Source organism: Eschrichtius robustus, chromosome 4 (genome assembly GCF_028021215.1).
Source record: "Eschrichtius robustus isolate mEscRob2 chromosome 4, mEscRob2.pri, whole genome shotgun sequence".
Lineage (NCBI taxonomy): Eukaryota > Metazoa > Chordata > Mammalia > Artiodactyla > Eschrichtiidae > Eschrichtius > Eschrichtius robustus.
Window position 1 is genome coordinate 138279783 of NC_090827.1, and position 27278 is coordinate 138307060.

Here is a 27278-nt window from a genome sequence, read left to right on the forward strand (position 1 = left end):
GGATATCTTATAAGAAAATACAAATTACTGTTCAAGCCAATTTGAATCAACATTTTTTCCTGATATTTGTGGAAAGCATAATAATAGATATACAATCCAAAAAATTGTTGAAAATATCCTTTATTTTGTACTTTTCTTTAGTTTTAGCTTTATTTAAAATCTATTTTTACTCAATGTTGAATCATAAAGAAGACTGACGAGAGAGAGAACAAGAGGGTGACCTGGGATAAATAGAAAGGATATGGAAAACAACTTAGTCAAATGACCTTCACTAAATCCATCTCAGGGAAAGAAACCATTTGTAAAATTATTGCCTATGGACTTAGAGTCCACGCTTGGAAAAAAAATTGATTCCCTAAAACATTCCTTTATAAACTATCACAGTATTGAGAATTCCTATATATTTTCATTCCTTACCATTTTTAACATAATTACAGTTCTTAATATTAAAATTTTTTTCCTCATAAAGGTTAACTTTTTCAGTAAATATATTTTCAGAAATAATGTTAATAGGTTAAAATAATCAAGCTATACAGATTAATATTCTTGGACTTTACTATTGGTATGTGTCAATATAAAAGTTAAATGAGGTTCACAGGCAACAAAAGAAAAAAGCAAATACATTAAACTACATCAAAATTTAAAACTTCTGTGAATCAAAGGGCACAATCAGCAGAGTGAAAAAAAGAGTCACGGAATGGTTGAAAGTATTTGCAAATCATATATCTGATCAGGGATTAATATTCAGAATATATAAAGAACTCCTACAACTCAACAACAACAAAAAACCTTATTTAAAAAATGGGCAAAGGACTTGAACAGACACTTCTCCAAAGAAGATATACAGATGGTCAATACACATGTGAAAAGACGCCTAACGTGAGTAATCATCAAGGAGATACAAATCAAAATAACAATGAGCTACTACCCCATTAGAATGACTAATGTCAAATAAACATATAATAAGAGTTGGTGAGGATGTGGAAAAATTTGAACCCTGACTGTTGACGGGAATGTAAAATGCAGCAGCAGCTATGGAAAAAAGTATAACAGTTCCTCAAAAAATTAAAAATAGAATTATCATATGATATAGCAATTCCACTTCTGGATATATACCCAAAAGAACTGAAAGCAGGATGTTAAAGAGATATTTGCACACCCATGTTCACAGCAGCTATTTGTAAGAAACAAGATATGGAATCAACCCAAATGTTCATCAACAGATAAATGCATAAACAAAATGTGGTATATACTGAAGGGGATCAGAACATGCTACCCCAAAATATGCTGCTTTGGCATATTGATTATTTTGAGCTGAAGGCAACTAACAAACAGCAGACACAGAAGGGCTTTCTGTCTTCCCCCTTTCTGCCTAAAAACTGGGCATAAATTTCCCCTGAGAAATGTGCTCTTCCAGTACCAGGAAGAAGAAAACATTCTTATCACTGGAGATGGAGCATGAATGCTGAGATGAGTCTGCACAAACAAACCTTACTCAAATGACCCTCATCCCCCATTAGTTTCCCCCATGTATTTCCTACTCACTTTCCCACAATTTACCATTCCTAGAAAGCCAACCCCTTTTCTTTGTCTAGTCACCTCTCCACAATTAGAGACCTTTGTTAAAATAGTATATAAGTCCCTGAATCTAACCCTTTCTTTGGGGTTTTCACTTTTCTATGAAGCCCCGTATGTCACATAAAAATATGAACATCAAATAAATTTTTATGCTTTTCTCCTGTTGATCTGCCTTTTTTTTTTTTAAATAAATTTAATTTATTTTATTTTTAGCTGTGTTGGGTCTTCGTTTCTGTGCGAGGGCTTTCCCTAGTTGCGGCGAGCGGGGGCCACTCTTCATCGCGGTGCGCGGGCCTCTCACTGTCGCGGCCTCTCTTGTTGCGGAGCACAGGCTCCAGACGCGCGGGCTCAGTAATTGTGGCTCACAGGCCCAGTTGCTCTGCGGCATGTGGGATCTTCCCAGACCAGGGCTCGAACCCGTGTCCCCTGCATAGGCAGGCAGATTCTCAACCACTGCGCCACCAGGGAAGCCCCTGATCTGCCTTTTGTCAGTTTAATTTGCAGGCCCCAAATTAAAAACCTTTCCTTTACTTTCTTAGCTATAAAACCTAAGAAAGTAAACGAAAAGTTTTCCCTCTCCTAGAATTTATACAACAGACTATTATTCAGCCTTAAAAAGGAAGGAAATTCTGACACATGCTACAACATGGATGAACCTTGAGGACATCACGCTAAATGAAATAAACTAGTCACAAAATTAAAAATACTGTATGATTTCATTTATATGAACTATCTAGAGTAGTCAAGTTCATAGAAACAGAAAGCAAAATGACGGTTAACGGTGGCTGAGGGAAGGGGAAATGAGTTGTTGTTTAATGGGTATAGAGTTTCAATTTTGCAAGATAAAAAAGTTCTGGAGATTGGTTATACAACCATGTAGAGATATTTAACACCTCTGATCTTAGAAATGGTTAAGATGGTACATGTTATGTTATGTGGTTTTTACCACAATAAAAAAATAATTTTTAATTAAATGACATTAAAATATGATATTTTATCTAAATTTTTAAAATTATGTATAATTTCTAATACTTACCTACACTGCTAAGAAACATAGTAAGATACAGAATCCTAATAGATCTCCATCGGCTCTTATAATGCTCCTCAGTTTCTATAATATCCCATTCTCTAGGTATAAAGAAGAAAAAAGTAGTATAAAGTTATCTCAGTACATGCAAATCTTTCTGTGGCACAATTTTATTTTCTCTCTCCTAAAGTCATGAAAATTATATGATAGAGGTATAATTTACTAATATTGGTTTTTACTATACTAATTCATCTATACATAAGTATTATATCTTTTAATTTCCATGGATTATATTTATGGATCACTGTGCATAGAAACTTGGGAGACATGAGGCAGCTTAAAAAGGCAAAACATTTAGTGAACCAATTATTTTGCTATTGTTGGCATGCTATAAACTTATGAATCAAGCATGTTTAAATTTGCTAAACTGACAAAATGAATAAAGTATATCAAAATAAATAAAATAAACTAGCTACAACCATTAGATCTCCTACAGGTGGGATATACAACTAGTAACTATTAAAAGATAATAACTGTCATCATTATGACATGCTCTACTTGATGACAGCAAATTAACTTTGCTGTAGGAAGCTATTTTAGTTGGGTACTTTCAGCAAAATTAATATAAAAGTGACACCAGGGAGGTTTGATGTGACCTAAGACATTCGTAGCCCTGGGACCTCCTGAAACATCTGCCTTTGCTCCAACACAGGTTACCAGACAAGCTCTGTTAGTGGACCAAAGAGAGACCAAGGCCCCTCCAGACTGGGTTGATCTTTCACTATCACCCTTGACCTGGATTAAGGGCAAGTATGTTAACCACGTAGCCTACCGCTGTCAGGTGATAACATTAGCATGTGTACCCATTACATTTTCACATATGCACACAAAAAGAGTTAACAAATTTACCCTAATATAAGCATTATGTCTTCAAATAATTAAGACAAGCACAACAGACAAAATGCCATCTTATGTTCCAACATTATTTTCTAAAATAGACTTAGAACTGTTAGTCTTCAAAATAGAAACTTTTTTTTTTTTTAATGTGATGTGACTGGGAATGTTAGAGAGGGAATGAAGAAGAGAAATAACATTTATTAGATCTATTATGTGCCAGATATATTAGTTCCTGATATAATATACATGAAGCACTTAACACTGTATATGCTGTTCCACAAAAATAGACTGTAATGTCGCATACCTCAAAAATAGCAGAACCCCAGATGCTCGTATTTGCAAATCAATATATTGAAATTTGGAATACATAATGCAGATACAGGAAGTCCCCTACATACGAACCTTCAAGTTGCAAACTTTCAAAGATGCGAACATGCATTCGCATGTCCAATCACATAAGTTAGTTCACGTGTCTGGCAAACATGGTCACACGTGTGCATCCTCTACAAGTGGTTGTGCTTTTGTGTACTTTATGGTACAGTACTGTATAGAGTACAGCAGTACAGTATCTTTTTTTCAAGCCCAGGATGTCCGGAAGCAAGCATGAAAGCAGCGGTGATGTGTCTGGTACTGCTAAGAAGTGCCAAGTGATAACGATGGAAACAAAAGTGAAAATAATTGAGAGAGTGGAGCGAGGCAAAAAGATGGTAGACGTCGCTCATTCTTATAACATGAATAGTTCAACCATCAGCACGATTCTAAGAACATGGACGAGATCATGGAACACATGAAGTCTGATGTGCCAATGATGTCGACAATAATATCGAAGAAGCGTGGAAAAATGATGGAGATGGAGAAAGTTCTCAGGGTGTGGATGCAGGATCAGTATCAGTGTTGAGTCCCACTCAGCTTAATGCTGATTCAAGAGGAAGCCAAAAGCCTTTATGAAGACTTGAAGAAGAAACACGGTGAAGAATCAAAGGGCGCACCTTTTAAGGCCAGCCATGGCTGGTTTCGTCAGTTCAATGCTACAGCCAAGCTTCACAACATAAAAGTAAGTGGCGAGGCAGCGAGTGCAGATACGGTAGCTGCCTGGGAATTTCCTGAAACGCTTTGAGAAATTATCGATGAAGGCACGTATTCAACCAAGCAGGTTCTTATTGTGGATGAGAGAGGACTGTACTGGAAGAGGATGCCAGACCAAAGTTACATCAGTAAGGAGGAAAAGTCGATGGCAGGCTATAGAGCAGCAAAGGATAGGCTAACTCTGTTGTCTGGTGGCAATGCTTCCGGCGATATGAAGCTGAAGCCTCTCTTAGTTTATCATTCAGAGAACCCAAGAGCCCTTAAAAACATAGCCAAGGGCTCTCTTCCTGTTGTGTGGAAGAGTAACCCCAAAGCCCGGGTTACACAGGCCATTTTCCAGGATTGGTTTTTCCACCACTTTATCCCGGAGGTAGAGAAATATTGTTTGGAGAAGGACGTCCCGTTCAACATTCTTTTGCTGCTCGATAATACTCCAGACCACCCCCCATTCATGAACGACTTTCATCCGAACATCAAAGTAGTGCATCTGCCACCAGGTACTATGTCCCTCATCCAACTCATGGACCAGGGAGTTACAGCCACTTTCAAGAAATATTATTTACGTTACACTTTTAGTCAGGCAGTAAAGGCGACTGACGAATCAGGAACAACCTTGCGACAATTTTGGAAGGACTGTAACATCTACAAGGCCACAAAAAACATTGACTGCTTGGCGGGAGGTTACGGCCGTCACCGTGAATGGGGTTTGGAAGAAACTTTGCCCGCGGTTTGTTCATGATTTTCATGGATTTGAGAAGGTGGATGAGGAGTCCAAAGAGGTCTTCAGCAACTTAGTGACCCTCAGCGAGAAGCCAGAGCTAGATCTGCAAGAGGACGACTTCATCGAACTCCTTGCTGTGCAACACGAGGAGCTTACTAATCAAGACCTGGTGAAACCGGAGACCCAGAGAAAGGACGAAGAGAGACAAGAGAAAGGAGAAGTAACTGAAGAACCGAAGAGATTCGCATAGCAGGAAATGGCAAGGGGATTTTCTTTATTTGAGGAGGCACTGTTAGTTTGTGAGGGACAGGACCTGAACGTAGAACGTTACATGAAGGTTGCAGCAGCCGTTCAGAATGCAATCCAGTGCTACCGTGTCATCCATGACGAGAAAAAAAGAGCTACTACCCAAACATCATTGGATCGTTTTTTTCAAGGTGGTAGATAGAATTGAATCCAGCAAAGAACCAGAACCTGTGCCATCAATGTCAGGCGTGAGTGAAATTGCAACTTGCCCTCCGTCTCCTATTGCTAACGATCCTTCAGCTCTGCCATCTCCCACCTCCTCTCCCTTCACCAGTCAGTAACTCTTCTTGCCTGTTCACTCGATGCCAGTCCCTGTATGCCAGCTGTTGTACTGTACTACTGTACTTTTCAAGGTACTGTACTGTAAGATTAAAAATGTTTTATTTTTTGTGTTTTTTATGTGTTATTTGTGTGAAAAGTATTATAAACCTATTACAGTACAGTACTACATAGCCGATTGTGTTAGTTGGGTACCTAGGGACTTACGAACGCGCTCTCACAATGGAACTCGTTCGTATGTAGGGGACTTACTATTATTACATATCAGCAAAAGGTATACACCATTCAGTCCCACAGCACTGAATTCTGGTATCACTTTAAAGTACTGGGTTACTATTATAGTTTTAATGAACTCATTATTATTTTCTGGAGATCAGAAATCTAACTGATAATCACGAATAAGAACTATCACTAAAATAAGCCTGAACATTTTCAAATAACCAATTTGCTCATATCTTATCTAAGTTATGGAACTAAGAGAAGTAAATAATTTGATTCTGAAAAAATATATATAATAAAATTGTTTGTTTGAGTGACTTTGACTTGAAAGTCAGTCAAAAATCTTTCTTCTTTTAATGACAGCTGTTAAATATTGAAGGGATGATAGAAAATCACCATTTACTCTCCATGTAATAATGCATGAAAGCAGAGATCATCAGTGAATCCTAAAATAACTGGTTGGAAGGTCAAAAGTCCTCAAAGTATCACTCTTTTGTCAATCCACTAATCAGAAAATGGAAAATGAGCCTTTATGATTGAGAGATATAACAGTCACCCTCTTAACCAAGTAGTCAAGCGTGGCATCCCCGACAGTGGGATGGCCTGGCATCCAATGCCTCCTGACATAACACACTGGGATGTTCTCAACATAAGCCATGGGATTTTCTTGCCAGAAATGTTTGACCAGGATCTACCCAGAAATGGTCCACAAATTCAGAACGTGAGATGTTCCAAAGAAAACAGAAAACTAATCTAGACTTATCAGAGGATTCAGTGTTAGTAAGAACAAAAAGAGAAGGTCAGGGGACAGTTTTAGGTTGGAGGAGTCTAAAAAGACATAAGGATCAACGCTTGAACATTAATCAGATCCTGTTTAAAAAAGAATAGCTGTAGAGTACATTTTTGGAACAACTGGAAAAATATGAGTATAGACTGTATAGTGCATGATATTTTGAATTAGTAATGTATTTCTAGCTGTGGTAACAGTGACATAGCTGTGTAAAAGAATGTCTATGTTTTGGGGAGATGTAGGCTGCAGACTGAAATATTTAGGATAAAGTGCCATAATGTCTGCAACCTACTTTTGGGTAGTCTGGCAAAAGAGGGGTGGTTGTGTGTGTGTATGTGTGTGTGTGTGTGTAGAAAGATTTCAGCAGTGTGGAAAAGGCTAACAATGACAGGGTAATCAGGTATTTATTGCACTGTTTTTTCAATTTTTCTACGTATTTAAAATGCTTCAAAACAAAAATTTTACATTTCCTTTTTTTTAAATACATTTATTTATCTATTTATTTATTTATTTATTTATGGCTGTGTTGGTCTTCGTTGCTGTGTGCAGGCTTTCTCTAGTTGCGGTGGGGGGGGGCTACTCTTTGTTGCGGTGCACGGGCTTCTCATTGTCGTGGCTTCTCTTGTTGCGGAGCACAGGCTCTAGGCGCACAGGCTTCAGTAGTTGTGGCACCTAGGCTCAGTAGTTGTGGCTTGCGGGCTCTAGAGCTCAGGCTCAGTAGTTGTGGCACACGGGCTTAGTTGCTCCACGGCATGTGGGATCTTCCCAGGCCAGGGATTGAACTTGTGTCCCCTGCATTGGCAGGTGGATTCTTAAGCACTGCACCACCAGGGAAGCCTACTTTTCCTTCTTTTTAATTCAAAAAGTATAACTGGGACTTCCCTGGTGGTGCAGTGGTTAAGAATCCGCCTGCCAATGCAGGGGACACAGGTTCGATCACTGGTCCAGGAAGATCCCACATGCCGTGGAGCAACTAAGCCCGTGTGCCACAACTACTGAGCCTGCGTGCTGCAACTACTGAAGCCCGCGTGCCTAGAGCCCATGCTCTGCAACAAGAGAAGCTACTGCAATAAGAAGCCTGCGCACCGCAATGAAGAGTAGCCCACGCTCTCCACAACTAGAGAAAGCCCAGGCGCAGCAATGAAGCTCCAACGCAGCCAAAAAATTAAAAAGAAAAAAAAAAAAGTATAACTTTGGTGAAGAAATGTATCTTTCTTCCTTGTTGGAGATAGTAGGAACATAGGAGAATATAACTGTCCTTCAATCAAGTTACCATTTTTATTACATTCCAACGTGATTTGTTTAACATTTTGATTCCTTTCTATTATCATTGCTGTATTCTGGTATTAGTTCTCCATTTGAGATTCTCCTTCAAGTAAAGTTGCAATGCTAAAGGGTTTTGTCCTGTCCAAAATTTTCATTACAACCTATACCTCAAATGATAGCATGTTTATCAAAGTTGAGACTTAAAAACTATGAGGAATACACATGGATTTACTGAGGGGAAAAATAAAATTGTACTTTTACCAAAGAGAGCATCTGTGAACTACTGAACAGCAAAAAAGGACCCATATTGAAAGAGGATAAGAGAAAGCAGTGTGTGGTCACTGACAAAATAGTGTAATGGTGTAAAAGTTATAGAAATTAAAAGACAGAAATAAACTGAGAATGTTCTATAAAAGTATCTTGTATACAACCATAAGTTCTAGTAATATTTGTTTTACAGAGACTAGGCTAACGTTGCAAAGAAAAGTTTTAAGCACCTATAATACTTCAGGATATTCTAAGAGAGGGATCAGCAAACTACAGTCTAATAGGCCAAATCTGGCCTACCACCTGTTTTTGTGTAGCCCATGAGCTAAGAATGGTTTTTACAGATGAATATTTGTGATCAATTTCATGACAGAAAACATTAACTTTGAGCTCCAATTAAACAAAATGCCAACTCCCCCCGCAACAAGAACTCTATTCCTCTCATTATTAGACTTGTATTACAAAAAATTGTACTCATTTATTATTACATTTTAAATTTCATTACTACAAAATTTTGTGGAAATTTATTTTCTTTCTTGTTATCTAAGTACCTATATAATAACTTTGATTTTGCCTCCTGGCCTGCAAAGCCTAAAATATTTACCGTATGGGCCTTTACAGGAAAAGTCTGCCAACCCTGGTCTCTTAAATTCTATGGATAGGGTCAGTGGGGATTCCTGAGGACTTGATGAAAGGTTGGGGTTGGTGGTGAAGTAGACTCATGTTTTTGCAATTTACTCAAAGTGAACAGGGCTTGCCAGTTAGTTTTACATATGTTCCCTTTACTAGGGAATCTACGTTTTTAAAGACAGTACACTTATTGAATTATTCTCAAAATACTCCCTTTTTATTTTAAAAATGCTAAATCTAGAAATTAAATTCAGATAGGCAGAATATCTGAATTTAAATGGACCCTAATGAGCATCAATTACTTGAACATAAGAGAAAGAAAAAAAAAATTCCCCTTTTAAAGTAGGTTTATTTGGACAAAGTGACAGAATGTACCATAAGAATTCATCTAACCATAACTCAAGGATCCTGAAATCTATCTGGAAAACAACCAAGAATTAGGAAGAAGCAAAAACAATGCTGAGAAATCCAAAAATCACAAAGTCCATGTACTCAAGCTCATGCACTTGATTAATACGAGAGATCTTTAGCTTTCAGTCAGAGCTTCCATGTTCTAACTCCCTACAATTCTATTAAGCTTAGATACATGATTTTCAAAGCCCCAGCAAACTAGAAGTCCCAAAGAAAAGTTGGGAGAAAAGAAGTTTGCAGACAACAACAAAAACAGAGGTTGCCAACAGATAAGAAAAACATGATGAGGAATAGTCTGCCAGAAACAGAATAGGCAGAAAAATGAAAAATAGATGTGAAAAGTATAGCACTGTAGAATAAGTCAGTATAGCAGCACATAGTCCCAAATGCCTTATTAGGCCCGGAGGATGTCACTCTATCACAATATATTTCAGTAGTGACATTCATTTTAATGATCTCAAGATAAAATGTAAACAAAATTACATTCCATATATTCCATTTAGTAAATCAGGGACCTGACAAATACATTTTCCAAAGGGTTTCAAACAAAGTGATTTTTAAGAAAGGTTTGGTGCTCATACACAAAAATAAACTCAAAGGATTAAAGACCTAAATGTAAGGCTGGATACTATTGTATAAAACTCTTAGAGGAAAATACAGGCAGAATACTCTCTGACGTAAATCACAGTAAGATCCTTTTCGATCCATCTCCTAGAGTAATGAAAATAAAAACAAAAATAAACAAATGAGACCTAATTAAACTTAAAAGCTTTTGCACAGCAAAAGAAACCATAAACAAAACGAAAAGACAGCCCTCAGAATGGGAGAAAATATTTGCAAACGAAGCAACTGACAAGGGAATAATCTCCAAAATATACAAACTGCACATGCAGCTCAATATCAAAAAAAACCACAAACAACCCAATCAAAACCTGGGCAGAAGACCTAAACAGACATTTCTCCAAAGAAAACATACAGATGGCCAACAAACACAAGAAAAGATGCTCAACATCATTAATTATTAGAGAAATGCAAATCAAAACTAAAATGAGGTATCACCTCACACTGGTCAGAACGGCCATCAACAAAAATTCTACAAACGATAAATGCTGGAGAGAGTGTGGAGAAAAGGGAACCCTCCTACAGTGTTGGTGGGAATGTAAACTGGTACAGCCACTATGGAGAACAGTATGGAGGTTCCTTAAAAAACTAAAAATAGAGCTACCACATGATCCAGCAATCCCACTCCTAGGCATACATCCAGAGAAAACCATAATTCGAAAGGATGCATGCACCCCGATGTTCACTGCAGCACTATTTACAATAGCCAGGACATGGAAGCATCCTCAATGTCCATCGACAGAGAAATGGATAAAGAAGATGTGGTACGTATATGCAATGGAATATTACTCAACCATAAAAAAGGAAACAGTACCGCTTGCAGAGACGTGGATAGAGCTAGAGATTGTCATACAGAGTAAAGTAAGTCAGAAAGAGAAAAACGAATATCATGATATCACTTATATGTGGAATCTAGAAAAATGGTAGAGATGAACTTATTTGCAAAGCAGAAATAGAGTCACAGATGTAGAGAACAAACTTATGGTTGGGGGGGCAGTGGGATGAATTGGGATATTGGGACTGACATATCTCCACATATATACAGCTGTCATAGACAGCTGAAGTTTACCTGTGAATTTAGTTAATTTACTGTAATAATTATATATGTTTAAAATAATACTTAACTTCGTTTTCCTAAAGGTTTAAATACGTAACTGCAGAGTAAGAAACAAACTCTAACAATTCCAGGCTCAAAATAACCAGAATAATAAGGGTCAAAATACACTTCATCCCTTAAATGCTTAAAAATTAGTCTTTATTTATACATTTGGCATAGGACAAAGGCGAGCTCATCTTAGGTTTACTTGCAAAAAAGTATCAAGAAGTTATCAGGCAATTAGTTAAGTGAATACTGAGACCGGTAAATTCAAGTCTCGAATAAAACTGTGAAACGTATAATCAGTTCTGTAAAGGGCCAAATGCAGAGGGTTGGTTGCTGCATCAGTGTTGGAGTAAAGGCACAAGAGGCAGTTTGCGTTTCTTCAACACCTGCACCAGAACCCGCCGGCTCAAGGCGCCCCGCGGAAGTGAGAGCGCATCTCCAAGTCTCGCGCAACCTGCCGCCGGCTCCCGCCACCCTGGCACCCCTCCTTCGGCCCACAAAGCCTGATGCAGGAAAAGGGGCCAGTCCCAATAGCGCAGGAGGGTCAGGAGGCCCTCCCCCAACATCCGCTCACCTGCTTCCGGGTATGCTGTGGCCTAAGAGCGGCTCCTGCTCAGCCTCTACCCCCAAGCTCGCCATAATTACAGCTCCCACAAGGCTTGGGGCCAACTCTCGCGATACCTCCTGCTCCCTCCCATTCCAGGCGGCCTGAAGCTGTCAGAACAGGCCAGCAAGTGCGCGTGCTCGCCCAGCGACCAGAGTGGGCGGAGCACCCCAGGTCAGAGGCGGGGGCCCGCAGGAGGAGGGGCGGTGCCGAGAGGATGATGGGGGTTAAGGGCGGGGCCCTAAGTCCTTATCTTCCTACAGGGTACGCGCCTCTCCGCCTCCAGGGACAACGTGCGGAAGAGCCGGGGAGGGTTCGGGGGCGTGTCCAAACAGCCACCCCCGCCCAGGGTTCGTCCTCCTCCCCAGCTGCCCTGTCAGCTACCCCTCGCTTCTCAGTTCCTGGAGAGGCTGCTGTAGCTGCGGTTGGGGTTCAGAAGGAAGGCGAGTCCCGAGAGGCTAGAGAGCCGCGGCGTTCGGAGTCTCGGCCAGCTGGACAGCAGGCGCCCCACCAAGCGGCCATTGAGTAAGTAGACGGTCCCGGCCGCGCTTCCCAAGCCTTTTGCCGCGCTTGCCTACGTGCCAGGAGGCAGGACTGAGAGCGCAAGGCTTGGCGGGAGATGCGGGGGTCCCGGGCCGAGTGAGGTGGGCTGGCGGGCTGTCCGGCTGTCCCTTCTCCCTGTGGAAGGTGAAGGTTACGCGCTGTGGTTTTCTTGCTCGGCTAACTACAAAGGCACCTTACCCGTAGTGCCTTATTAGGACCTGGGATGAAGATGATCCTCAAATTCGAAACCACCGCCGCCTGCGTGGACTGAGAGCTTCCGCCTTGCAAGATGCCACTCAGCAGAGCCTGCTGCTGTAACCTGGGGGTTAGAAAAGCCACAGCACCAGTTTGACAATGACCAGATCTTTTCATCACAAGGAAAATGACATTTTTAGAAAATATGTTCTGAGTTGTTTTTGTTTGTTTGTTTTCAGTAGATCTTGGTGCTGCTCCTTTCCTGGTGCTTACATAATAACGTCTTACCGTTACAAGCAGGCTTGTAAGCTAATTGGTAGCAGTAGTCATGTGTGTCACAATTACTGTTTTATTAGCACTAGATACATTCTTATGTGATTTCATTTGATCACAGCTGTCCTATCAGATAGGTAAAGCAGACACGTTTCTATTTTACAGAGAACTAAGGGTTAGAAAAGTTAATAACTTACCCAGAATCACTCAGTGTGAAAGTGTCAGTGTTGAGACCCAAATTCAGTTGCTTTTGATCAATATTTAGGAGCACTCATCCTATGCCAGGCACTATACTAGTTATGTGTTGTATGGTATATGCCATCACTTCTGATCTTTGTCTTGTTTGTGACCTTGTGTGTATCCTGTTAGACACATTCCACTGGTGAACAGCTAAACTTGAAATGTGTTTTCTACTAGTTCAGAATTATCTTCTGAATCCAGACTTGACATTGTATACTTGGATTCAGTCTTGCAAATTTGTTTGTAACAGCTCACAAAAACATATCAGATTCCTGTGATTGTTTCCAAGAAGGTACATGGGTAAAATTAGTATTTTTTTGTCATAATGTTGCTTTACTGTATCTTCAACTTCCTTTTTAATCTCCGGAGTCTAGCGCAGTGTATGGCATATATATATATGTATATTTGGTAAAGGAACTTTTAACCAGTATTGCACCAAGCAGAATGGTTACTAAATAAATATATGTTGAATGAACACTTATTGAATTACCTCATTTCATCCCTACAACAATCCTCTGAGGTGGGATTGTCTCAAGCATACAAGGAAATTCAAAGTATGGAGATTAAGTAATTTGCCTAGGGTCACACCTCCAATTAGCAACAGAGCTAGAATCCAAGAAACACAGGACCCCTCACTATAAAGACTGTGCTTTTCACCACCAGCCTTTCTATGAAAAGAATGTCCAGATTCTTTTCCCATATCTCTTAAAATATTTCAAAACAAGTAATCAATTTTTATATAAATGAAATAATTTGCTATTATGTATTAGGCCAGCTATTATTCCCCTTTTATAGTTTAAGGTGGCTTATTCAAGGTCACACTGCTAGTGAAGAACCCAGGTCTTCTGACACTGCTATTTTCCATTGTTGCCTCCAAGTGATGACTTTAGATGGCAAAAGTACATGGGATGAATGCATGTACAACTGGTGAAATCTAAATAAGCTCTGTGTATTGTACCAATAAAAAAAAAAAGGAACAAATCATTTCTTAGAAACATACAACATCCACAGTAAACATTAAAAAATTTTGTTTAAAAACCTAATTATTTCTTTTAAAGCCCATGGAAAAGAAGAACTAAATTTGAAAAGAGATTCGATTATTTGCTAAATGTTTCACATAAGCATATGAGACAGTCCACCTGTTGTATTTCCGTAGATGACTGCTTAGAATAGAATAGATAGACAGCTAGAATAGATACCTCTCCAAACAAATAAACAAAGTTCCTGTTTTCTTATTCTTCTCCAAATTAAGATGAAAAGGAATTAAATTTGTCGGGGTAGGGTAGTAGATTTTAATAGTGGATATCGGTGTATCTAAACCCTACTGTAAGTTGCTACTTAAACTTGCATTGAAAATAAGTGATTTAAAAGTGAAGTTATGAGATAAAAATTAGGTCTGCATTTTTGTGGAGTAAAGTTCTTGTACATGGTGGTTTTTTTTTTAATTTCATATATGCCTTTGAGATATGTATCAACTATATGAGGATAAAAGTCCAGAAACAATTAGTGTTGCATTTAAATGCTTAAGTACTTGAGTGATAGGCGATAAAAGTACTAGATGGCATAAATAGACGTTGAGTGTCATTTTAGCAATAGAGCTCATTTCTAGGAAAGACTTTTCATTCCTTGGCACTGTAGTAGAACTTCTATTTTTGTTTCACTTTGTTTTTCTTTTTTGCATTGGCTATATAAAAGTATAGATGACAATTGTGGCAGTTTGGCTTGATACACACTGCAAAAGTGGGTCCTGTTTCTGCAGAAGCTCACTGGTCAGTTCAGCTTAATGTGGGGACTTTAAAAAGTATCTGATATGGCTCCAGATGGTGCCTCTTCTTGGTATATTGGAGTTATCTTTACCCTGGGCTTGGATTATCATCTGTTCATGGTGGCACTGGATAGCAGTTAGTCCTGCCTAGAAAGACCTACATGTTTAGAGCATCCCAGAAAACTTGGTATTTTATATCGTTCTTGGGGCTGAAATGGGATTTAAGAAGATCTGTGTAACCCCAAACTCCCAGAATGAAGATTAACATAAGCTATGTGTGTGTTTGATTTGCTTTCTGTTCATGATTGGTCAGTTGTTTACTGTCAGGTAAATGTAGCAAGGAAAATGCTGGCTCTAGATTTGGAGCGCTGACTCTTATGGTCTATATTACATGAAATTAAAGTGATTCAGCAGCTTTCCTAGTATAGGGTTGAACATTAGAAATGCCTAAACAATTTAGGCACCTAATAAATATAGAACTTTACAAAATACTTGAAGAGTTCATTGTTCTCAGGTCTTTTCCTGTTCTCTGGCAACTTTGTACTTTTGCATGTTTGTCTTAACTTGTTTATCTATTACCAACCCAGAAGAATACTGTGTAGAAAAATGGGTTGTCTCATGAATAGTTTAGTACTTTTCTTCTTACTGTAAAACATGAGTGTTGGAATTTTGCTCTTTTTTACACTAACATGGAATATGCATATTGCTTTTGAAGCCATGGATGTTACAAAGGAAGATATTGGCCCCCCATTCTTTTCCTGCCACTGTAGAGAAAATAAGTAGTCTATAATACTTGCAAAAGATAATGAAGTCCTGTGTTGTAATGACATGCCATTGTTCTCCTGCAGTTTAATAAATGTACATGAAAATGTATCAGTGCTATTTTTTGAACAATTCCAGAAAGACCCAAGTGAAACAGGAGGGAAGGGGGCAGGGCACAACCTTTAAAAGAATGACAAAGCCCGAGGACATGACATAAACTGATTAGAACCAAATAGGTGCAAGATGGCCGACTAGTGGACTTCCACTAGACCTTAAGCCTCAGGATACGCTCATTGTAACACATCAGCAAGCTAAATGACACACCCACAGGCGCCATGACAGTTTCAAGGCCGACCATAAAGGTCAAAAAGTAGGCAGTGGCCCACTTTCTGGAAATCCCCACCCCTTCCCCAAAATAGCTGGAATACTCCTCCTACTCATTAGCCTATGAAATTACCCACCCTTATAAAAACTGACCACCCCATACCCTGGTGCTGCTCTCGCCTTCTGAGATGGCCCACACTCTGTGGATTGTGTTTCTCTCTAAATAAATGCACTTCTTACCTTTCACTTTGTCTCTCCCTGAATTCTTTCTGCAATGAGACATCAAGAACCTGAGCTTCATTAAGTCCTGAGGCCAGGTGTGTGATCTCAGTTAAAAGACTGGGTTCAAGTCCCAGTCTGGGTTTTGGCTGGGTTCAAGCCCTGGCCCATGGGTTCAGGTCCCAATCTGAGTTGCACAGTTTCACAAAGAGTAAAATAATTAAAATCATCATTCATCACTCAGAATTTTTTCCTTATGCTCTCGAACCCCCCTGAATAGAGTTGCATATCTTAAGAGTTGGTCTCTTATTTGAAATACAGAACACTAATTCAGAATTTTGCTATTTGGGTAAAGAATAAACTGTTCCATTTCTACCACAGCTGGGTATACTCAATTCAACTCTGATATTAATCACCCATAGATTAACACTACAGGAGTCAGTGCAGATCCCACCAGTTAAAGGTTCAGTTCTCCAGATGCCATTGCTTCTGATGCCAGCCAGACTTTTGACTGACTTGGCTACAGATTTGGGGGTTCCTGTAACCCCCTTGGATCAATAATTTGCTAGAACAACTCAAAAGAACTAAGTAAACCACTATACTATACTTCTTCTGGCTTTGCTATAAAGGATGTAACTTAGCAACAGCCGTATGAAGAGACAAATAAGGCAAGTTATGAGAGGGAATGTGAAGCTTCCATTCCCTTTTACCCTGGAGTCAGTGCACATCACCCTCCAACATATGTTCATTAACCAAGAAGCTCCACCATGCCTCAGTGTCTATAGAGTTTTTATTAGGGTGTTCATGATTGATTGGATCCTTAGCCACGTGATTCAACTCAATCTCCAGCTCTTTTCCCCTCCTGGAGGTCAGGCTGGCCCAAAGTCAGCCCTCTAATCAAATGGTTGGTCTTTCTAGTGACCAGCCAGAAATTATCCTGAATCTGTCTAGGGTCCCACCATGACTCATCTCATTAGCATAAAGACACTCCTATCACTCAGAAAATTCCAAGAGGTTTAGGAGCTCCACCCGAGGAACTGGGGTCAAAGACCAGATACATTCTTTATTATACCATACTGACATTTACCTTTCAAAGAAAAAAAAAAGAAAAAAAGCTGGTCAAGCAATTTAAACATATACTATATATACTTACTTGATCTTAATTATTGCACTAGGGACTTCCCTGGTGGTCCAGTGGCTAAGACTCCGCACTCCCAATGCAGGGGGCCCGGGTTCGATCCCTGGTCAGGGAACTAGATCCCACGTGCCACAACTAGGAGTTCTCATGCCACAACTAAAGATCCTGCATGCCTCAACTAAAGATCCCGCATGCCGCAACGAAGATCCCACATGCCACAGCTAAGACCTGGTGCAGCCAAATGAATAAATAAATAATTTTAAAAAATAATAATTGTACTAAATTAGGAAATGTATTTAATGAGGACAGCAATTCAGAAGCCAATTTGCCTTTTATCATTTGTTTAGTGAGTAAAAAACAAAATGCTACCAAAAAAAAAATACTAAGATGCAAGGGTTTCTATTTTGTTTGGGGGGTTTTTGTTTGTTTTTCTGGGCAAGTGTTTTTGAGTGAGTGGAAATATATAAACATGATTTAGGCAAACTTTCAAGAGCTCACTTGCTTGTAAACAAATGTTTATTAAGGTCTAAGGAATTTATTTGTTTTCCTATTGGTAGGAAAATAAGAAGATGGTAATTGTCACCTCTGCCATTGAAAGCCCTGAGGGTGTCAGCCCAGAAGTCTAACTCAAAGGCTGAGGTGTACAATTGGTTTCTCCCAGCATGACAATCAGTCTCTAAGGTGGCCCTCATGATCCTATCCTCTGATGTTTGCTCCTTTGTGTAATCCCCTCCCTCTGAGTGTGGACAGGACCTCTGATTTGCCTTCTAACCAATAGAATACGGAAAAGGTGATTGAATGTCACTTCCATGATTATGTTATGTTATATAGCAAAGTTGATGGGATAACACTCCCATGGTTACATTAAGACTTTGTCTTGTTAGCACACTCAACTCTCACTCTCCTGTTGGCCTTAAAGAAGTAAGCTGCCATGTTGTGAACTTCCTATGAAGAGAGCCATGTGGTAGGGAACTGTGAATAGCCTCTAGGAGCTGAGGCTGGCCTCTGGCTGATAAACAGCAAAATGTTGAAGCTCTCAGTCACATAACTGCAAGGAAATGAATTTTGCTAACAACCTGAGTGAGCTTGGAAGCGAGTTCTCCATTCAAGCTTCCAATTGAGAATGCAGCCCAGCAAACACCTTGATTGAAGCTAGATGACACCCTGAAGCAGAAATGCAAGTAGCCTGTGTTCTTGGAACTAATCCTCAAGAAAGTGAGAAGATTGGGGGAGTGGGGGCAGAACCAAGTAGATTCAAGATTTGTTTTTCCAATTCTTTTATTTAAAGGTCTCAGTGAAGCCTTCAAATATTTAAATTATGCAGTGGTGTTTTTTGAAGAGAATAGTAAGAGCCTTGAATTCTGTTCTAGGGTCAGTAGAATAATGAACTGCTTACTGAGGAAGTTGTTAAGAGGGAAAGTGTCAATTTACTTCCTCTGAAAAATTTTGTTGAGAAGCTATCAAATTAACTCCAGGGCTTCCCTGGTGGCGCAGTGGTTGAGAATCTGCCTGCCAATGCAGGGGACACGGGTTCGAGCCCTGGTCTGGGAAGATCCCACATGCCACGGAGCGACTAGGCCCGTGAGCCACAATTGCTGAGCCTGCGCGTCTGGAGCCTGTGCTCCGCAACAAGAGAGGCCGCGACAGTGAGAGGCCTGCGCACCGCGATGAAGAGTGGCCCCCACTTGCCGCAACTAGAGAAAGCCCTCGCACAGAAACGAAGACCCAACACAGCCATAAATAAATTAAAAAAATTTAAAAAAAAAATTAACTCCAGTTTCTAAAATGTTTTCATATTTTTTGTGGTAAAATACACATCACATAAAATTTACCATCGTAACCATTTTTAAGTGTACAGTTCAGTGGTATTAGGTTCAATCATACTGTTGTGCAACTGTCATCACCATCCATCTACAGAACTCTTTAAGACTTGCAAAACTGAAACTGTATACCCATTACCCCCCTCCATTCCCCTTCCCCTCAGCCCCTGGTAACCACCATTCTGCTTTCTGTTTATGAATCTGGCTGCTCTAGGTACCTCGTAAAAGTAGAATCATACAGTATTTGTCTTTTTGTGACTGGCTTGTTTCACTTAGGCTAATGTCCTCAAGGTTCATTGGTGTTGTAGCATTTGTTAGAATTTCATTCCTTTTTAAGGCTGAATGAATAATGTGCCATTGTAGGTATATATATATATATATATATATACACCACATTTTGCCTATTCATTGATAGACACTTGGGTTGCTTCCACTTTTTAGCTACCAAATTCTAAATTTTAAGAAGACAGAGAGAACATGGCTAATTAAAAAACTAGTGTTTATTTTAGATCGAATACAAATTTTAGGTCTACCCTGTGACATAATGAATTCTCTTAAAATCAGTACCTGCATTGTATTTATGCCATTTTATAGGATTTGGATAATTTATAATTGTAATAAATATAGGGTTTTATAGTTGTATCTTTGCATTTGTGACAATATTGTGACATTTGTGACATGCCTATGATTTATTTGATTTTCTAGCTCAGGGGTAAGCAAACTATGACCTATGGGCCAACCTGCCTGTTTTTTGTATGGCTTGCAAGCTAAGAATAGTTTTTACAGATGCATTAGTACTCAGTTTGATGATAGAGGTATCAGCTATGAACCCCCATTAAGCAAAATCCCAAGTGACCTCCAATGAGAAAGAGGAATTTAACATTAAAAAAAAACTGAATTTTACACTGAACTGCAGTGTGTTAGGGAGTTCTCTTGGGTGTGGTGCAATGGACTGGTTTGATTATATAAACGAATCTCTGAAGACTCAGTTAAAACTTCGATTTTTCTATACAAACTTTCCTGCTCTTTTGCTACCACCTTTAACTATAATCATCACAGATAAAATGTAGGTTGTTCATTTTAGGAAAATAAATCAAGTTATACTTATGATTTCTACTCTTAAGTTATACTTCAGGTTATAAAAAATTTACACAAACAGCAACAACAACAAACTGTAGTGAACTCCTAAATCTTTACTTGGGAAAATGTTTCCAAACTTTACCTTTCTGCACTCTCTGCAGCCTCTCTACATGTTCAAGTGATGGTAGCCTTTCATCATAGCTCTTTGCTGGTAGTTTGGGTCTGGATATTCATACTTCATAAGATAATTCTTATTGTACTTGGACTTTGACTTCACTAGGCAACAGCAAAGGATTTTTCAGCAAACTATATTAATGTTAGAATACCACAGAGTTGTAAAATATGTAGAGACGTGTAATTAAGGAAAGCTTGAAAATAGTATATAATTTCATAACAAATCTTTAAAATCGTTCAATCAGAGAAAGCCATTTAAGAGGTTGGTGCCTTAAGGTAAAGGGATTCTTAGTTTTTTTACCCTTATAAGATTAAGTTGAAAACAAAAGTTGGTAAGTTTAAGTAATAACACATAAAGGCTTTAACCATTGCCATAAAAATTAATAACAGGAGTTCCCCTCTCTGATTAGCAATGTAAGTCAATTGAGTAGAAAAATTATGGAAATCAGTTTTTGAAGATTATTGACATTTTTCCTTTAAAATTAAATTTTGACTATATTTATAATAAAATATTGACTATATTTTTGTAAAGTGGTTAAAGAAAGCCAGAAAATGTATTTTATCATCATTTGTAAGTATAAGCTACTTGGAAGCTTATGTCATTCAGTTCTGGATTAACTTTCAAGGTGACTATTGAAAATTCTTAGAATGTTTTAGGAAATTTTTTTAAATATATTTTTTCAGAGGAAGTGGCAAATAAATGAGTACATAAGGGTTTGTCAAATTGATTTTTGCTTTTGACCTCTTTTTCAAATGGAATTGGTTTTCCTCCTATAAACTATAATGAATAAAGTCTACAGAAATCCTATATGATTGATATTTGATAGATCCATTCAACACATTGATATACTAAAATTGCTACAGTGATAAGATAATATCTTGATACAATAATGGTGACAGAAGCTCTGTGTGGAATCCTAATGGAATTTCTTCACATTTAAAGGTATGTAGAACTACTGTTAAAAACCTTACGAGAAATCATCTTTTGGACTTTTAAATTTAAATTAATAGACTTTATTATTTATAACAGTTTTAGGTTTACAGAAAACTTGAGCAAGATAGTACAGAGAGTTCCCATATCCCTTCTCCCCCTACCCCACAGTTTCCCTATTCACATCTTGCATTAGTGTGGTACATTTGTTGCACTTGATGAACTCAATATTGATACATTATTATTAACTAAAGTCCATAGTTTACCTTAGAATATACTCTGTGTTATGCAGTTCTGTGGGTTTTGACAGATATATAATATCCTGTATTTACCATTATAGTATCATACAGAGTAGTTTCCCTAAAAGTCCTCTCTGCTCTTTTGTCCATTTTTTAATTGGGTTGCTTCTTTTCTTATTGCTGAGTTTTAAGAGTTCTTTGTATATTTTGAATACATGTCCTTTATCAAGTAGATGTTTTGCAAATATTGTCTCACAGTCTTTCGCTTGTCTTTTCATTTCTTAATGGAGCTTATTTTCAATGAGCGTTTGTTGAATCAACCATTTTCTTTAAAGTCTTGGAATATTTTCTCTATTTTCTCTGATTATGGTCTCTCGTGTACTCTTCTGAAAGTTTACAGTTTCACTTTTTATGCTTAGGTCTCTGATCCTAATCCACATGGCTTTTTTGTTTGTGTACTTAGTATGATGTGTTGGGATTTAATTTAATTTTTTCCCACATGGATAACCAATTGCCCTGGCACCTTTTATTGAACTTAGTAATAACTAATAAGTTCTAATACTTTGTTGATTCACTTGGATTTTCTCAATAATAGTCATACCCTTTGTGTGTAATGGCAGGTTTTCTCCCCCTTTTCTAATCTTTCAAACTTTTTATTATTTTTTTTTTAGCTTAGGATATCCTGTACCACTTTAGAATGCAAGTGATAATAGTGGAAATTCTTGTCCCTCACTTTTAAGGGAATACTTCTAAAATTTCATCATTAAATATGATGTTTACTGTACATTTTTGTTTGATATGTTACATCAAGTTAATGATGCTTTCTTATATTCCTAGATTTTTTTTTCTTTATAATTATGTCTGGATGCTGAATTAAATCAGATGCTAGGAGGGTTTTTTTTGCTTGTTTTCTTTATATCTCTAAGACATGTTTTTTTTTCTGTTTAGTTAGTTAATGTAGTAAGTTACTCTAAAATATTCTTACATTCTTACCATAAACCCATCTGAACTATCTACTAGTGTTCTTAAAGAATTATTTGGGTTCTCATTGATTTTTTTTAAATTTTCTATTTTATTAATTGCTGCAAAAGGAATGGTAATGATCATTGAATACAACTATCTCTAAGACTAAGAATATGAATGTAAAGTCTGACAACATAGAATTGATATAATTTACAAGAGTTAGAGGCAGAAAAGAAAGAGAAGGTAGAAAGTACACAGATTCTCTCCAGGCAAGATGGCGGGGGGTGAGGCTGGTGTGACTTTAGGGCAGCTGCACCTTTCTCGGCAAGATCTCAACACTTTGGATGTTACCAAGTTGACGCCACTTTCACATGAAGTTATCAGCAGACAGGCCACAATTAATATAGGTACAATTGGTCATGTAGCTCATGGGAAATCTTCCGTTGTAAAAACTATTTCTGGAGTTCACACTGTCAGGTTCAAAAATGAACTAGAAAGAAATATTACAATCAAACTTGGCTATGCTAATGCTAAGATTTATAAACTTGATGACCCTAGTTGTGCTCGGCCAGAATGTTATAGATCCTGTGGCAGTAGTACACCTGATGAGTTTCCTACAGACATTCCAGGGACCAAAGGGAACTTCAAATTAGTCAGACATGTTTCCTTTGTTGACTGTCCTGGCCATGATATTTTGATGGCTACTATGCTGAATGGTGCCACAGTGATGGATGCAGCTCTTCTCTTGATAGCTGGTAACTAGTCTTGTCCTCAGCCTCAGACTTCTGAACACCTAGCTGTGATAGAAATCATGAAACTGAAGCATATTTTGATTTTACAAAATAAAATTGAAATGGTAAAAGAAAGCCAGGCTAAAGAACAGTATGAACAGATCCTTGCATTTGTACAAGGTACAGTAGCAGAAGGAGCTCCTATTCCAATTTATGCTCAGCTAAAATACAATATTGAAGTTGTCTGTGAGTACATAGTAAAGAAAATTCCAGTACCCCCAAGAGACTTTACTTCAGAACCCCAACTTATTGTTATTAGATCCTTTGATGTCAACAAATCTGGCTGTGAAGTTGATGACCTTAAGGGGGGTGTAGCTGGTGGTAGTATTCTAAAAGGAGTATTAAAGGTGGGCCAGGAGATAGAAGTCAGACCTGGTATTGTTTCCAAAGATAGTGAAGGAAAACTCACGTGTAAACCCATCTTTTCCAAAATTGTATCGCTTTTCGCAGAGCATAATGATCTTCAGTATGCTGCTCCAGGTCTTACTGGAGTTGGAATAAAAATTGATCACACTTTGTGCCGGGCTGACGGAATGGTGGGGCAGGTACTTGGTGCAGTTGGAGCTTTACCTGAGGTCTTCACAGAATTGGAAATTTCCTATTTCCTGCTTAGACGGCTTCTAGGTGTACTCACTGAAGGAGACAAGAAAGCAGCAAAAGTGCAAAAGCTGTCTAAGAATGAAGTACTTGTGGTGAACATAGGATCCCTGTCGACAGGAGGAAGAGTTAGTGCAGTCAAGGCTGATTTGGGCAAAATCATTTTGACTAATCCTGTGTGCACAGAAGTAGGAGAAAAAATTGCCCGTAGCCGAAGAGTTGAGAAACACTGGCGTTTAATTGGTTGGGGTCAAATAAGAAGAGGAGTGACAATCAAGCCAACAGTAGATGATGACTGAAGAATTAAATAACAGATTTGGATGAAGTCAGAATTTCTCTTAACAACCTAGGGGTATATTTTCAAAGCAATAGTGAGGAATTAATTTCACAGCTCATTACCTTAGGAGTAGCTGTAAGGATATTCTCATTTTTTGGTGATGAAAATTTAACCTCTAATACTAAAATAGGGTCTACAATAAATGTAAAAATTGATGTAATGTTGGATTGAATCTACATTTTACCAAAAATTAATCATTCCCAAATAATGTCTAATTTATACATCAGTGCAGGTTTGAAAGGAAACTGCTACAACCAGCCTTTGCTGTAGCACACATACCACTGAACCTGTTTGAAATAAAATTTTTCTTCTTAAAAAAAAAAAAAAGAAAGTACACAGATTTCCTCAGCTTTCACAATCATTACAGAGCTATCATTTAAGGATTAGAGATATTAGTATACTTAAAGTTATAAAGATAAGCAGTAAAAAAAATCAACTAAAATTGGGTGGTGGGGAGAAGGGATCAAATATATCTTTCTTTATTTATCATCAGGAGTTAATAAATATTATATAGAACATGGAAATACAGGTTTGAGTATTAAATAGAGTTATAAGGATAATCAATAATAATGTTGCTATTATTAGTAAGTATAGCACTTAAATTTGCAAAGTGCTGTTTAAGTGCTTCAAGTATAGTAACTCATTTATTTCTCATACCAATCGGAGGTAAGTACTGTCATTATCCCCGTTTTACAGATGAGTTACAGAAAGGATAAGTGACTTGCTCAAAGTCACATAGTAAAGGATTCAACCAAGGGAGTTTGCCTCTAGAGTATATGCTTTTAGCCTTTATGATATATTGCATCTTAAATGTATCACTTTCAAATTTACATACACTCAAATGTAAAATATGAATGATAAAAAAACTGAAGTCAATAAAACAAAAAAATAGAAAACAAATTATCATAATAATAAAAAAATATAAATAGGTTAAACTCACTCATTAATAGAAAAAATGAGGTAGGCCTGTATATCCTGAAATTGAAAGAGCTTTGCAGATATTTATAAATAATCAGGGTGAGGAAGAAATGTCAAAAAATACAAATACTGTAGTTGATCTCTTCTGTGTTTAAAGAAACACACCAGGACTTCCCTGGTGGTCCAGTGGTGAAGAATCCGCCTTGCAATGCAGGGGACGTGGGTTCAATCCCTGGTCAGGGAACTAAGATCCCACATGCCTCAGGGCAACTAAGCCCAGGTGCCACAACTACTGAGCTCACGCACCTCAACGAGAGCCTGCATGCTGCAGACTACAGAACCCACGCACCCTGGAGCCTGCGCGCCACAACTAGAGAAGAGAAAACCCCAAACCCACATGCCGCAACTAGAGAGAAGCCCGGACACCACAATGAAGAACCTGCACGCTTCAACAAATATCCCGCGTGTCGCAAATAAGACCCGACGCAGCCAAAAATAAATTAAATAAATGATAAATAAATCTTTAAAAAAGTAAAATAAAATTGCTAAAAATAAAAAAAAAACCCACACACCAAAATCCCTAAAATATGTGTATGTATATAAATGGATAGAACAAGGGATCACAAGAGTACAGCATTAATAGCAGTTACCTTTTGGGAGGAGAGGAAGCTTAGCAGAAATGAAGAGAGACTTCTTAGCTTTACTCTGTATATTTTTATATTGTTTGAATTCTGCCAAAAATGTGTTACATAACTCAAGCAAAATTTTTTTAAAGTGTGTATATGTAAATAAATAATGTCAACAAGAAAAAGGTCAGGAAGAACAGAATTTAAACTCTTAGAACTCAATATCTCTGAAAAGTAGAATTAGAGGTAACAGGATTATTTTTCCCTAATTTACTATATATACTTCTGTATTATTTGAATTTTAATATGTTACAGTGAACATTTTTTAACTAGAACATGAAGAAGAGAATATGTGATCATTGTCACTTGCCTTTTTTCTTGTATAAATTATCTGTTCCTGTGCTTTATTCACTGACTAGATAGTTTTTAACAAATTTCATTGGAACATAGTACATGAATAGACTTCAGAACGTATATGATTTTAATGCGATTTGCAGTTTAAAGATTTGGCAGCTCTTTTTTGTCACGTAGGTCTTGGTTTAAATGTTACCTCTTTGGTTAAGTGAAGCTTTTTTTGACCATCAAAGGAGCCCTCTGGTCTTTATCATGTTGTCTTGTTATATTATGATAATAATGTTGTCATCATCTAGTCTTGCTTACTTTTTTTCCTAAAAATAATTTGTTTTCTTTCCCTGAAGTATAAGATCCATGAGAGGAAGAACGTGCCTTGATCATCTTGTAGCACAGGACCTAAAATAATTCTTTGCATATAGTAAGCACTTAATAAATACTGTTGCATGAATGAAAAAAGTAATACTCATTCTTAAAAGTTCAGAAACTTGCATTTAGGCCATCCAATAATGGCTGAGCTATGGTGAACTGATTAATGATATTTCATAGGAATCTAGTAATCAGAATACCATTTATAGCAGTAGATATGAATAGCGTAATAAACAGAGCTGGATATGCATTATGGGTTTTTTCCTAGCATTATTATGCAAAAAGCAAATTTAATCAAGAGTAAAAAATGAATAACGTGTGGAAATTGGGAAAAAGAGAGGTGGGCAGTTTTAAAAAATACTAGATACTATACTCTGGCTATTGATTGTATTGCCTAACACAGGGGTCCCCAACCCCCGGGCCGCGAACCGGTACTGGTCTGAGGCCTGTTAGGAACCAGGCCGCACAGCAGGAGGTGAGCGGAGGACCAGCAAGCAAAGCTTCATCTGCCGCTCACAGAACCGCCTGAACCATTTCTCCCGCTGTCCGTCCGTGGAGAAACTGTCTTCCACGAACCCGGTCGCTGGTGCCAAAAAGGTTGGGGACCGCTGGCCTAACAAGTATATTATCTAGTAAATGTTTATTCTTGGTCCTGAAAATTGTAAGAGACAGTATGAATGATTTGGTTTTGCTGGTCCAGTTATAAAAATAATAAAGTGCCAGTCCAATTGATGGTGGATTAGATTGTACACCTATGCAAACAAAGAAGAGCATTAAGTTAAAGTTGTAGTTTGTTACAAATCAAAGAGTAAAAATATG

At 38.0% G+C, this 27278-nt stretch overlaps 2 protein-coding genes and 1 pseudogene across 2 annotated transcripts in view; 2 read left to right on the forward strand and 1 right to left on the reverse strand.

The window, feature by feature from the left end:
* MFSD8 (major facilitator superfamily domain containing 8) overlaps positions 1-11917 on the reverse strand; it is a 42051-nt gene extending 30134 nt beyond the window's left edge. Inside the window, exons 1-2 of the mRNA XM_068543421.1 lie at positions 11775-11917; positions 2615-2706 (exon numbers count right to left, since the gene is read on the reverse strand). Coding sequence (XP_068399522.1) covers positions 2615-2706; positions 11775-11839 — 157 coding nt within the window. The 5' untranslated portion in view covers positions 11840-11917. The remainder of the gene's footprint in view (positions 1-2614; positions 2707-11774) is intronic.
* Positions 11918-12072: 155 nt separating this feature from the next.
* Positions 12073-27278, forward strand: part of ABHD18 (abhydrolase domain containing 18) — a 39169-nt gene continuing 23963 nt past the window's right edge. Inside the window, exon 1 of the mRNA XM_068543424.1 lies at positions 12073-12329. The gene's annotated coding sequence lies outside the window, so the exon portion shown is untranslated. The remainder of the gene's footprint in view (positions 12330-27278) is intronic.
* On the forward strand, positions 22738-24343 carry LOC137763883 (eukaryotic translation initiation factor 2 subunit 3 pseudogene; annotated as a pseudogene).